This window comes from Rattus norvegicus, chromosome 11 (genome assembly GCF_036323735.1).
Source record: "Rattus norvegicus strain BN/NHsdMcwi chromosome 11, GRCr8, whole genome shotgun sequence".
Taxonomy (NCBI): Eukaryota; Metazoa; Chordata; class Mammalia; order Rodentia; family Muridae; genus Rattus; species Rattus norvegicus.
Genome location: NC_086029.1, coordinates 97,053,034 through 97,067,963, shown reverse-complemented (window position 1 = coordinate 97,067,963; position 14,930 = coordinate 97,053,034). Strand labels below are relative to the sequence as shown.

Below are 14,930 nucleotides of genomic sequence, written 5' to 3'. Positions count from 1 at the left end.
GCATTAGTCAAACTGACCTTCACCATCATTCCACGTGTACCAAGTAGGATCACTTAGGGTAGGCGTTATTCAGTAACCTATTTGATGGTCAACTCACTGCCTAGGTCATGCCCTTCCTAAGCCACCTGACTTATCAGGGCCTTCAGGCTTAAAAATCACCTGAGGGCCACGCCTCCCTGTCCAGACATCCAGCCATCACGCTATGCTTTGTTCCCAGAAACAGGTTTTCAAAACGCTGTTCCCTCTCGGGTCCAGTTGTTTTCCTGCTAAGCCCGGTAGGCCTTACAGCAGCAGCCACTCAGAGGCTGCTTTGCGATCCAGGAAGGGCTTGACCCTCTGCCTCCTCCCGGAACGCGGGAGCCCGCACGAGTGGCTTAGGCTGGAACCCTCGCGAACGCACTCCTGATTGGCCGCGCCCAGTGACGTCAAAGGAAGAGCCCCTGCGGTGGGGGTAGCGCCCAGCTCCGCGCAAGCGCAGATAGAGTACGCTGGACCAAGGGGGAGGTGCCCGGTCGCTTCTCCCGCGTCCGCCATTTTGTTGCTGTGGCTATTGGGAACGGGTAGGGTAGGACGGTCCGGGAGGCGCGACTGTTGTTGGAGTGCGGTGCTTCGTGTGACGGCGAGGAACCGTGCGGGCTCTTGAGGCTGCGGAGCCGGCGGCTTCCAGGACAGAAGTCGCTGGATCCTACTCCGGACAGCTGAGAAGCCCGAGGCGGCCTCTGCTACTGCTCTGTTTCGCCCACCTCGACCCAGGGGTTTTGCCCACTGTTCCCGGACCGGCTCTCTCCGAGAGGCGGCCCTGTGCAGGAGGGCGGTGGCGGAGGATGCTGCGGGGCCCGGAGCCTAGAGGAACGTCCTGACCAAGCCCTCTGATTGTTCCTCGAAGTGTTCGAGAAGAGGCCCTTCCTCGACCCCAAAGCCGACAGCGGGTAAAGGCTTCCAGAGCAAGCGAGAGCAGCAGACGCCGCCCATCCCCGGGCCCAACACCATGTCCTCCGCCAGGTTTGATTCTTCAGACCGTTCTGCCTGGTACATGGGGCCAGTGTCTCGCCAGGAGGCGCAGACCCGTCTCCAGGGCCAGCGCCATGGCATGTTCCTAGTCCGGGACTCATCTACCTGCCCTGGGGACTATGTACTGTCCGTGTCCGAGAACTCGCGTGTCTCGCACTACATCATCAACTCCCTGCCCAACCGCCGCTTTAAGATCGGGGACCAGGAGTTTGACCATTTGCCGGCCTTGCTGGAGTTCTACAAGATCCACTACCTGGATACTACCACCTTAATCGAACCAGCGCCCAGGTAGGCGAGCTCCTGCCCTTTTCGGGCTCGGAACCTGACCTGCGGAGGGTCGGTCAAAGATTGAAATTTGGGGGTGGGGGTAAGGGATACTCCCTTTTCTCATTCTGAACCAGAAGACATTCGGATTGGAAGGCCAATGTCAGGATCTGGGTTGGATGAAAGGATGCATTTTATTTAGACATTTAGTAGTGCTTGCATTGTTTAAATCACCACCACCCCCAAGCCCACACATACATAGTTTTGTCACTTTAGTTGACTGTAATACTAGTGCAAAATTCTTATTAACGACGTTAAAATATATAGACTATCTTGAGTTTCTGAAGATAGCCATGACTACTACTTTCTCGAAATTCATGTACACCATTTAAGGTTTTTGTAGCTCCTGCATCTGTCAGCTAACTGGCCTTCAGCCTTTGGAATAATCCTTAAAATAGATCGAAAGGGTAGAAATCTCAGAATCTGATGCTGTAGCACTTAAAAAAACAAAAAACCAAAAAACTGGAATTACCAAGGAAAGAGATTGAGGTTTTATTTGAGGGAATTTGTATCATCACTGTTCCTTCCGCAGGGTGCAAAGTGTATTTACCTTCATTCTACATTAATTCTGTTTTTTTGGGGTTTTTTTGTAATTAAGTCTAGTTGTTTAACATATACTTTAAAGACACCCAAGTAGCGCTAGACGGGAGAGATACACGCCCCTAATCCTCTAAGGAAAGAGGACCTTGATTCCAAGCCAAACTGAGCTGTAGCAAGACCCTGCCTTAAAGAAAAAGACACTGATCCCCAAGTGTTCTCTTTTTCAATTAAAATGCATTATTTTATAATTTGCTTTAATTTTCCTAATAATATCATCAAATGATACAAGTGTTAATTGAAAACATATCTAGACACTTTAAAAGATATTTTACTGCCCCGTTTATTTCTAAGCTATTCTAAGAAAGAATTGAGGACTGATTTAGATTTAAGGTGAGGTGACTTCATAGAGGTGAAATTTGCTCAGGACTTTGAAATTGAAAAGATAGTATAATTAATTAAAGGCACCTACTTAAATCCAGAGTTTCTTCTTGAGGATAGAAGAATAAGCTGGGATGGTACAGTGAATGTATGTACGGTTAACGGCCAAACTCTGGATTTTAGAGTGTGGAGAAGGGCTAAGTGGTGATGAGGAGGGAAAGTGTGGTCCCCAGACCCACGCAAGCGTGGAAGGAGAGAGCTGAGTCACAGAGCTGTCCCTTAGCCCGGTATGCGCATCATGGCAAGCGAGTATCCTCACACAAGTACGTTTTAAAAATGTGAACACAGAAAGGTGATTGTAAAGAGTAATGCTAGCAAGAGGAGGACACTCAAGTTCTGTGAAACATGAAGTTCCTAGGCGATGCTGGAAGGTGTAAGAGCTTGGAGAAACCTAGGAAGGATAATGTTGGGTGATACAGCTAAGTAAATTACTCTCTTATTTGTGGAAGTGGATTATATTATTGACTTCGGGCCTTTATTAAAACATGCTTGCAGCATGTGACAGGTATTGGAGAAAGTCTAAGTTATTAGAGTCACCTCAAAGAGGGGAATGAATACTGCAGTGGCTTCCTGCTATTTACAGATCTTACTCTACTTCATGTGTCTCTCAGGTACCAAATGTAATTTCCTGAGTTTTTCCTTAGCTCTACTTGACATGCATTCCTATCTTTTCTGTCTTGCTTAATTTCCAAATGAAAGAAATAACCAAGTCATAATTATTCCAAATTTGATATAACTGTCCCTTGTATAGCTGCAAATTGTACATTTTAAATTTTAGAACAGATGGCAGTGTACCTTGAGGGATACTCTTTTAGTATCTCAACTTAAATGTAATAATTACTGATATTCTCCTTTTTTTTTTTTTTTTTTGGTTCTTTTTTTCGGAGCTGGGGACCGAACCCAGGGCCTTGTGCTTCCTAGGCAAGCGCTCTACCACTGAGCTAAATCCCCAACCCCCTGATATTCTCCTAATTGATCTTATGTTGTATGGTAAAGAAATTGAGGGGAAACTGTGACTATCTATACAAACACATAATTCACAAAATATATTAGAAACACTCATGTTGATTATAATCCTAACTGGTCACGTGGCCTTAGCTGATACTCCTCCTCCACTACCTATTTTATTTCTCCACCCTTAGCTAGCACCTCATCAGGTCTTGCCTTTTCTGGAGCAGTGACCCATATCTTCATTCTTGACTGTTCGGTGCCTTTTGTCTTCCTGCTTGGATTAGGCTGTTACAGTTACCCATTGACTAAAAAACACAATAGCACTAAGAAACACCCTAAAGGATCTCCTGTATTCCAGATAATCTTTCTTCCTCCATTGTGGAGAAGCAGTCCAATTTCCCCTTGGTAATCTGGATCAGTCACCCCTCTTCACACTGTTTCCCTTTCTTAGCCTGTTGACTTAAGGGCACCAGAAGCCCACAGAGGCCAGAGGGAGGCCTGAGCCTCCATGTCAGTAGAATGTTGTGCCTCCTGGCAGGAACCCTTTCCCTGCTAGAACCAGAATTTCTGAGCCAGCAGAATTTAAGGTTTTAAGAGCAGGAAGCAAGGGGCTGGGGATTTAGCTCAGTGGTAGAGCGCTTACCTAGGAAGCGCAAGGCCCTGGGTTCGGTCCCCAGCTCCGGAAAAAAGAACAAAAAAAAAAAAAAAAAAAAAAGAGCAGGAAGCAAAAAAATTTCCTGGTGGATCACTAGGGGGTGATCTGGTGGATCACTAGGGGCGATAGTGAGGGGGATCACTGGGGTGATCTGGTGGATCACTAGGGGTGATAGGGAGGGGGATCACTAGGGGGTGATCTGGTGGATCACTAGGGGCGATAGTGAGGGGGATCACTAGGGGGTGATCTGGTGGATCACTAGGGGCGATAGTGAGGGGGATCACTGGGGTGATCTGGTGGATCACTAGGGGTGATAGTGAGGGGGATCATCTCTTCCACCCCTTGATTCTTGGACCCGTGGATCTTAGCTATAAGAAAAGCCGTACTATATACTAGATATGATTCAAAGCACATACTGCCTTATAGAGAACCTGCCCTAGCTTTCTAGACTGCTGCTGCTTAATTTGTACTGTAACTGTGTCTTCAAAAGGCTGCTCCATCTTGCTGTCAAGCCAGCAGCTTCAGGATGGTGGAGGACATGGTGAGACTGGTGGATTCCATGGTTTAGGCCCACTGATGCCCTCTGGCTGTTAAGTTCTGGTCAGAAACAATACTGTGTGGAATACCATGACTGTATTAGGCATTCTGTAAGTTCGTGGATGGTTGTTTTGGCAGGAAAGAGAAGTTTATAACCAGAATTTAAGTATCTACTCCACTAAGGACAACTGCTCGTCCTTTCCATGGAGGAAGTGATCCAGTGTAGTCAACCTGTCACCTGGTCACTGGATGGTTACTCCAGGGGATGATGCCATATCTGGGGCTCAGTGTTGTGTTCTGCTGTTGACAGGTCTGGCACTCAGCAGCAGGTATAGCTGGGTCAGCTTTGGTGAGTGGAAGTCCATGCTGTTGAGCCCATGCATAACTTCCATCTCTGCCAACATTGCCACTTTGTGGGCCTATTGGGTACTAATAGGGATGGTTGGGGGAAAGCCTTGTCCACAGAATGGGTCATTCTGTCTACTTGATTAGTGAATTCTTCCTCTGTATAATAAGTCGCCTATTGTTAAGCATTTACATGGGACACAGTATCTTCATATTCTCTGCCCATTTGTAGAAATCTGTCTATATCTTTCTCATGTCTTTCTCACCAATTTTTTTTTTTTTTTGTTCTTTTTTTTCGGAGCGGGGGACCGAACCCAGGGCCTTGCGCTTCCTAGGTAAGCGCTCTACCACTGAGCTAAATCCCCAGCCCCCCCCCCCCTTTTTTTTTTTTTTTAATATATGAGTACACACTAGCTGTCTTCAGACACACCAGAAGAGGGCGTCAGATTCATTACAGATGGTTGTGAGCCACCATGTGGTTGCTGGGAATTGAACTCAGGACCTCTGGAAGAGAAGGCAGTGCTCTTAACCACTGAGCCATCTCTCCAGCCCTCTCACCAATTTTCTTTTTTCTTTTTTTTTTTTTTTCTTTTTTTCAGAGCTAGGGACCGAACCCAGGGCCTTGCGCTCGATAGGCAAGCGCTCTACCGCTGAGCTAAATCCCCAACCCCTCACCAATTTTCTAATCACACTCTTTTCAAGTCCCTGCCTATATAGCCAGTCCACTATATGGCTCATAAATCAGTGAAAATCACACATCTAGCCATTTCTCCTTCCAAACAAAATGTATGATTATGTGTACTGCCTGGAGTTTTGCACAAAGATTTCCCTTTGCTGGTATCTTTCAGGGTTGACCCAGAACAGAAAGGGGTTGTAATGCTGCTGCAGATGTCCACTTCCTGGGTGGTCCTTGCACACTGTATAGAACCATTAATAAACCAGGCCTCATTTCTCTCCTTAGCCAACCAGTCATGGGACACAACCCATGAGGTACATATTGGAAGTAGACAGCATTGTAATGGGAGTAGGAACCACAGCATAGACATTTGGACAATCCCTTCATGTAACTGCTTATGACTTCAGGATTAGACCCTGTCAGGTATACACCTCTTTCACTTGATAATAGATTGCTGTTGTGCTCGTCCTACTGAATGGCTTGATGGGTCAGATAACACCCACATCATGATGGGCTTAAGTCTTGTGGGAACTTGATGGCCCATTGTAAAATGTTCTGTTTCCACTTAGGCCCAATAGCAGGCCAAGAGCTATCTCTCAAAAGACAGTAGTTGTCAGCAGATGATGGTAGAGCCTTGCTTCAAAAGGTCTCCTCTGTGATTCATCTATAGGGGTCTGCCAAAGACTACGGACAGCATCCCTGTCTGCCGTTAACACTTCAGTACCTTCTGGTCTCCTGGATCTTAATAGTCCAAGTGGTAGATCAGCCTGCACAGCAGTCTGGACACATTGAAAAGTTTTCTCTTCTAGGCCCTATTCAAAGTTAGTGAGTGACTTTCTGAGTCACTTAGCATATGGGCCAGAGTAACACACCCAAGTGAGGAATGTGCTGTCTCCTGAATCCTAATGGGCCCACTTAACATTGTGCTTCTTTCTTGGTGGTGGGAGAGGCCAAGTGCAATAGTGTTGCTGTAACTATTAAAAAAAAATACAGTAACCTTTTATCTTGAGCTAGTGCAGACCCCCAGGAGTATCTTTATCTCAGCGGTTCCACCCTGCCCCCAAGTACTCTCAGACCCAGGTGGTCCGAGAGCCATTCCAGTATGGCACCTTGCCATGCTGATCTGTTAGTTCTGGCACCAGAGGGCCATATGGAACTAACCATATGAACTAAGCACTATGAACTAACCATAATTTACCTCTGGTTAATATCTCTCCTGGTGGCTCTCTGCTAATATCAAACTCTCTGGTTCCAGCTACCCAGTAAAATCAGGGCTCTAGAAGTCCAGCATGGACTGACCTGTTGCGGCTCCCTGCCATGGACTGTGCTCACTATCCCAACTACCCGGTGAAATCAAGATCAGTAAACTGTAATTTATCAATCAGATTTATATGTTAAATTCTCAATCCACAATACATCCTCACAATGAACTCACAACCAATTGGTAAAGATATAAACCGCCCACCTAGATAAGATAAACTGACCTATAGAAATCCATCCCTTAAGAAATACTCATAACAACCTGTATCTATGTAGAGATGCATGGCTAGGATCCTTTATCTGCCTCCATGTTGATTCTCCTCCTTTCTGCCTCTTTCTCTCCTAAAACCTCTGTTCCTGCCTCCCTTCCTTTTCGTCCAATGACAGGCCTCATTTTATCTTGTGTCTGCTTTCACCTGCATTACGACATTAACCTACACAGTAGCATATGTTTCATCTTAGAAGGAATATTTCTACATGCCCCACATCACTAGATTCCTAAGGATTTCACTGAGGTAGAAGGCCCTTGAATTTTTGGTTGGATTTATTTCCCATCCTCTGATGTGCATGGGTTAACAAGTTTAAACCTCTTTTTTTTTTTTAAAGATTTATTCATTTATTATATATAAGTCCACTGTAACTGTCTTCAGATACACCAGACAAGGGCATCAAATCTCTTTACAGATGGTTGTGAGCCACCATGTGGTTGCTGGGAATTGAACTCAGGACCTCTGGAAGAGCAGACAGTGCTCTTAACCACTGAGCCATCTCTCCAGCCCAAGTTTAAACCTCTTGTTCACTTGGTCTAGTCAACATAGTGTCTTCAGCATAGTGAACCAATGTGATGCTCTAGAAGAGACAGATAATCAGGATCCCTTCTAACTAAGTTATGACACAGCTGCAGTTAATATAGTCTTTTTTTTTTTTTAAGAATTATTTATTTATTTCAGGTATAGGATACATTGTAGCTGTCTTCGGACACAGCAGAAGAGGGGCATCGAATCCACTACAAATGGTTGTGAGCCACCATGTGGTTGCTGGGAATTGAACTCAGGACCTCAGCTCTTAACCGCTGAACCATCTCTCCAGCCCCAGTTAATATATTCTAATAAAGTAAAATTGTAAATGTATACCGCTGTCATTGTCAAGTGACCGCAGATCCCTTCTGGTGGTCCTTATGGGCAGGCACCAAGGAAAGGTCATTGGCTAGATCAATAGCTGCATTCCATGTGCCAGGAGATGTGTTCATCTGCTCAAGTAAGGGCAGCACATCTGGTACAGCAGCTGCAGTCAGTCACTGCTTGATGGAGTTTGCAATCCTCAACTGTCATTTTGCATGATCCATCTGTCTTCTGCCCTGGGCATATAGGAGAGTAGCATAGAGAAGTGGTGGCACTTTTAAGAGTGGCACAGAGTTCTGCCATTCCTCCTGAGATGTGATACTGTCTTTGATTCACTGTGTTCACTGGCAGAGGCAACTCTAGGGGTTTCCATTTAGCTTTTTTTCAATCATAATAGCCCTCACTCCAGAAAGGTCTGGGAACCATTCTTCCAACCTACATCTATCCCAGTCATACAGCTTAGGTCTGAGTTAATTAATTACCCGACAATTCAGAACCAGTTTATAGTATACTCTGGATAGTCTGATTGCTTCCTTTTCCCTGGGGTAGGTCCTTCTTGGAAGAACTGGAGAAAGGCTAACAGTAAAACTCTTATTTTATCACATCCTTCTTCAGGAACCTTCATCCAGGAGTTCTGGGTCTCCAAACTGTCTCAAGTCTAGAAATTGTTTCATCAGCTGAGAGAACCTTTTGCCACCATCTAACATTCCTTTAATTTGTTTGAGGATTTTTATGCTTGTACAAATCAAACAAAAACGCAGTAGGCTTCTTATCCGTTTTATGCCTGGAAACACCGTGATTGATTAGCAAGTACTGAAGGTTCACTGGAGTCAGGTCATCATAAAAATGGCTTTACCTATTCTGCTTGTTATGGACCTTGTTTTGTCTCTGCTGACCATTACAATGACTGCAGTCACCTTGCCTTTAATGATTCAGTGCTTCTACCTGGCCCCTGCTACTTTGAGGCCCAATTAAAACCCATAGCATTTAATCCATTCAACTAAGCACCAGCATCTATTACCCTAAGGTCTGGCCCAAAGAGTGACAACAAACTCTTGAGATGTGCTAGTGCCCTCTCACTGCTTTTCATCTTGCAGGATTCGTGAAGGCTGTCTTCAGGGTTTTCCATTGTGGAGAATTAGGATTTACACAGTGACCCCACTGTAGCTTTGCACTTTCTCTGAGCCTTCAAGTCCCTTCATCAGCACTAAGCCAAGGGATATCAAGCACCTCATACTCCTTTTGACAAATGCTTCGGCCAACCATTCAAACAAACTTTTAACCCATTTTAAAACTGTACAAGCTTTCCTATTAAATGTAGGTCTCCCTCAATGGGACCGTATCAGTAAGCTCACCCTGATCCAGTTTTATGTTCCCATTATTTTACCCCTTAGGATCCATACTCACACATTCCGTAGACTTCTGTTCAGATGAATTAGCAAACTCTAAAGTTGTTTAGTAATACAGCATAGCTCTTTACAGACTACACTTTCTATCTTCCCTTTAGAAAGCTGCTTAGTCTTTAGTCTGATAATAGGTCTAGAGGTGGACCCTGAGAAGGGACATGATCAGTATTGTCTTGCCTGGAGCATCTCCTTCAGAGAGAGTCACTGTTGATGTAGCATACAATGCAGGATTAATTTCCTCAGTCAAAGGTAGAAAAGGCATAGTTCAGGGGATGGAGTAAGAGAAACATCTGCTGAGGGTGGAGAGACCTCTTTAGGTTGAGGTAAGTCTTTGAGAATCTCGGGATTCAGAGTTCTTGGTTTCAACAGGGTACTTCTGTACAGCTGCATTCTAAGACAGGGTCTCTGTCTTTACCATGTAATGCTCTTTAACCGCTGACACACCTAAGGCTAGGACTTTAGTATAGTTAGAATTACACCAATCTTATAATGAGGGCTTTGGTTTGATTATTTCACTGAGCAGCCTGAAACTCTGTGGCTTCTGGAGGGAAGACTTTCTTCCAGGACATACTTCGAAGCCTTTGGACTAGCAGTTCTCAACCTTCCCAATGGTGCAGACCTTCAGAACAGTTCCTTTGTTGTGGTGACCCCAACCGTAAAATTGTTTTTGGTGCTACATAATAACTAGCTTTGATACTGTTATGAGTCATAATTACTAAATCTAATGTGCAGGATGTCTGATATTCAATCCCTGTGGAAGGGTCGTTCAACTTCCAAAAGAATTGCAACCCATAGGTTGAGAAACACTGCTTTAACCTGTTGATGCACATCTGGAGGAGGTGAACTTTATCACTGGTACATTGTCCCTCACTGTGTTCTGAGATGCTAGAAGTTAATATTAACGGTGCCTAATCTTTGTTTTTGCCAATTTATCCAGAGAGGCTAGGACAACCAACCAGCAGCATTTTTTTCCCTTATTTTTCCACAAACTGTCAAAAGTTCTATATACAGAGTCACCAAGTTCATTGCCTCTCATAAATGGTGAATTAGGATAAGCTGAATTTGTCTTCTTCAGTTTGTAATATAATTTACACCATTGACTTTCTCTATTCTCCGAGCGTCTAGGAGAGGCTTCAGTAACTCTAGGTGTTCGCAAATTGGAAAGCCTATTTATTATTCCAGATACTTGAAAAACTCACCCTTATACTTCCGTTGATCTAGAGCCACTTCTGGTCAAAATCTGCATTAGTCAGGATTCTCTAAAGGAACAGAATTGGGAGTGTGTGTGTGGGGTTTATTAGAGTGGCTTACAGGCTATGAGCCAGCCAGTCCAACAATGACTGCCTGTGAATAGAAGGTCCGAGAATCCAGTAGTTATTCAGTTCATGAGGTTGAATGTCCTAGATGGTCTTCAGTATTTGCCAGAATCCCAAAGTATTAGGCTCTAATGCCAGTGAAGGAATGGATTTGCCAGTAGGCATAAGAAGAAGCAGGCAAAGAGAGCAAGCTTCCTAATTCCATGTCCTTTATATAGGTGCCACCAGAAGTGTGGCCCAGATTACAGGTTTTTCCCACCTGAGAAAATCTGGATTAAAGATATGTCTTCCTACCTCAAACAGTCCACATGAAGCCAGGTGTAGCACAGCACACCTTTAATCCCAGAGGCAGGGGCAGAGGCAGGTGGATCTCGGTGAGTTACAGGCCGGCCAGACCTACAAAGAGAAACCTTGTCTTGAAAAATAAAAAATAAAAAGATCCAGATTAAAAGTGGGTCTTCCCAACTCCAAATGATTTACAAATCATTTTAAAAAAATTCTCATAGGTGTACCCAGCTGTTTGAGTTGTAAGTTCCAGTTGTAATCAAGTTGACAACCAAGAATAGCCTTACTTTAAATTTTTAAAAAGTAGAAACTTATTTTCAACAGTTTTTTTAAAATCAATTAGACAGCTTTTGCTAAACGAGAAAACTACATTTAAAATGTGCTTTAAACAAAATGGAATTAGAAAAAAAGACATATGCATTTTAAAGAACTTTTGCACTGTGCTGAAAATCAAGTGTTTCTTACAGTAATATAATGTGCCAATCCATAAAATGTTAACAGAGTTCTCAATTTAACATTTTCAAAGACAACATTCAGTTTCACATCTATTATAAGAAGGGCATTATATAAACATTATGTCCATCCCCATGAAGCTTACAAATTTGACAGTGTTCAATAAAAGACTTTAGAATCACATCTGATAAGTGTCACATTCAAAGAATCACAAATCTGTGTGTGTTCTTAATTCCTTCTTCTAAAATCTTTCTTGACTTTGCTACTCCTTGACATTTGTTAATGCTAACCCTTAAAAAAGAGAGAACAGGGAAAGAAATGCTGCAGTGAACTCTTGATGATGTGCAGAATTATTGCTACTATACTTCACTACAAAGCATGTCTATACACATCATGACCTTTGATTATGAAAACACAGAGTGAAAATCTTTAGTGACATAGCCTTACAGTCAAAAACAACATTCACATGGAATTATATTAGACAGTGAAGCACCCAGTACTCAGAGCTGACAAAATTTCGACAGTTTTATACATGTAAGCAATGTCCCTTGATCATATCCAGCCCAGCTCCCCTCTCCCAATCCCCTGGTTTACTCCTAATACTTCCTCCTCCCCTCCTTATGCCCTCTCTTTTTGTTTGTTTGTTTGTTTGTTTGTTGGTTGGTTGGTTGGTTGGTTGGTTGGTTTATAACACAGGAGTCCAGTTACTGTTGCGTTGGAATACTGACTAATTTTGTGCAGGTGACGACAGCTGCTGATTTCATGAGTGCAATGGTCATATCATGCCTCTCCTCTCCAGTTCTTGTATTCTTTCTGTAACTCCTGTTCCATGGTTTTCCCAAAACCTTATTTGGGAAGGGGTTGGTTTTATGTACCATCTAGGGCTGAGCACTCAGTAGTCACTTAGAGAATCTCTGTACCAGTGACCAGTTCTGAGTCACTGCATTAATTGTTAGCCACAGCAGACACAAGCCTCTTCGGCCAACATTGAGGGCAACACTAATTTATATGTGTAAAAATAAAATACTTAGAAAGTTTGACAACACATCCTAGAGCCCATGACCTTCCAAGCCATGAGGTCTAACAGTACCAGACATTTAAGTCCCTCCTGGGAGCAAGCTTCAAATCCAGCAGAAAAGTTTATTACTATTTCAGTGGGTAACATTCTGCCTGGAATGTCAGTGTTGTAACTTGTAGGCTGGAGCAATCAGGGAAGAAACTTTCAGATCAGTTTCAGCTTGGTTTTCTTCTGTCTACTACAATGAAAATGTGTTGTGTCTTCAGCAGTAAGGTGTTAATCATCTAGCTGAGGCAGGTAATGGTGAATAATGGCAATAGCCTGTGTTGTTTTGGATGCCTTGTAGGCCTCCTGGAGCACTCACTCATGAGGTAGTCCCCTGGCACTATGCTGTTGCAACACGTGCATGCAGTGCCTGTGACAGCCAGAAAAGGGTGTAGAGTTATGGAATTAGGATTACAGATAATCATGAGCTGGAAATCTTTGAAGAGCAGCAGTCAGTGCTCTTAACTACAAAGACATCCCTTCAGCTCAGAACCATTTGTAACCAGTTCTAGAGGATCTGATGCCTTCTCTGGCTTTTGCAGACTTTGCATGTACATGGTACATGGACATATATGCAGGAAACAAACCACACAGGCACATAATATAAAAATAAGTGGGGCTGGAGAGATGGCTCAGTGGTTAAGAAAATTAAAGAGGGCTGAGAGATGGCTCAGCAGTTAAGAGCACTGACTGCTCTTCTAGAGGACCTGAGTTCAATTCCCAGCAAGCACATGGTGGCTCACAGCCATTTATTATGGAATCTGATGCCTTCTTCTGGTGTGTCTGAAGACAGCTACAGTGTATTTTCATATAAATCATATATACATATATATGAATTTTTATTAGTTCTAATTATGCCCATATTTATGTAGGCATGAGCTGTGAGATTGCAAACTGAAATAAACCCTTTCCTCCCCAAGTCATGGTGCTTTATCACAGTAACGGAAACCCTAAGATATATGAGACCCTTGCAAGAGCAGCAAGTGCTTTTAAGCTGAATCACCTCTGCAGCCCCCAAGAATCTATTACTCTGTGTGTGTGTGTGTACACTTGCATGCACACACGCACACGCAGGTGTGAGGTCATTGTATGTGTAGAGGTCAGAAGACAGTTTTAGGGAATTGGTACTTTTTACCATGGGATCAGATTCCCATGGTCAGGTTTGGGCAGCAAGCACTTTTTTTTTTTTTTTAATTTTTTTTTTTTTTTATTAACTTGAGTATTTCTTATATACATTTCGAGTGTTATTCCCTTTCCCGGTTTCCGGGCAAACATCCCCCTCCCCCCTCCCCTTCCTTATGGGTGTTCCCCTCCCAACCCTCCCCCCATTGCCGCCCTCCCCCCATAGACTAGTTCACTGGGGGTTCAGTCTTAGCAGGACCCAGGGCTTCCCCTTCCACTGGTGCTCTTACTAGGATATTCATTGCTACCTATGGGGTCAGAGTCCAGGGTCAGTCCATGTATAGTCTTTAGGTAGTGGCTTAGTCCCTGGAAGCTCTGGTTGCTTGGCATTGTTGTACTTTTGGGGTCTCGAGCCCCTTCAAGCTCTTCCAGTTCTTTCTCTGATTCCTTCAATAGGGGACCTATTCTCAGTTCAGTGGTTGGGCAGCAAGCACTTTTACAAACCACTGGGCCATCTCGCTTGACCAAGAGGAACTTCTGTTTTTGTTTGTTGAACTTGCAAAGAGTGAAGTGTTGTTAGTCTGATGACTTTATCGAGAAAAAAGGAGGCTGAATAATAGATTTAGGAACCTTAAACTGGGATAGAATTGCTCAGGTGATCAGTCAGAACAGGAGTATACATAGCAAGAGGAGCTATGTAAGGAGTTAGTGTGCTGTTATTGTTGGCCTGAATAAAATACCAATACAGAGAAGCAAGAGAACTTACTAAATGCCCCTGAGTGTACGCTGGGCGTGTAACTCTGTACATATGCTTAGATAAGAGAGGCTGTTGGTTAAACTTTTGGCCCAGCAGAAAAATTGTTTGTTTTTAAATGACAAGTGGGAGAGCACTTGCTGCCTAGTGTGAGTGAGGCTCCGGGTGGAGCCCTCAGCTTGATGTCACCTGCTGCAGCTCTGAGACTCAGGCTTGTAATTCAGTTCTTTGCAGGCTGGCCAGGAGACTCTCCCACTAACATGAAGTCCTCCTGGACTACAGAGTAAAGATCCTGTCTCAAGAAAAGGGAAACACATGGTTACTGTTGTGATTTAAGTGAGAAATGTGCCCTTTAGGCTCATGTATTTATACTTAGCCCCCAGTTGTAGTGCTACCTAGAGAGATTGCCCAGGAAGTCACTGCTGATCCTGGTATAGTATTACATAACAGAAAAACAATAACAGTTATTTTAGGGAGGTATAGCCTTAATAAAAGAAGTAGGTCAGTCAGATTGGGCTTTGATGGTTTTTAGTCCTGCTTCATATCTCTGCTTCCAGTGTGTAGCTGAGGTAGAATTTCTCGCTTTCCTGTTGTGGCCAGCTGATACTCTGTCACTCTACCATTGTGGACTGTAACCCTTTGAAACAGCTCCAGTAAACTTTAAGGTGCTCTT

General features: G+C 43.8%; 1 protein-coding gene across 1 annotated transcript in view; it reads left to right on the top strand.

Annotated features, from left to right (window-relative positions):
- The first annotated feature begins 506 nt into the window (after positions 1–506).
- Positions 507–14,930, top strand: part of Crkl (CRK like proto-oncogene, adaptor protein) — a 34,425-nt gene continuing 20,001 nt past the window's right edge. The window contains 1 exon segment of the mRNA NM_001008284.1: positions 507–1,299. Coding sequence (NP_001008285.1) covers positions 989–1,299 — 311 coding nt within the window. The 5' untranslated portion in view covers positions 507–988.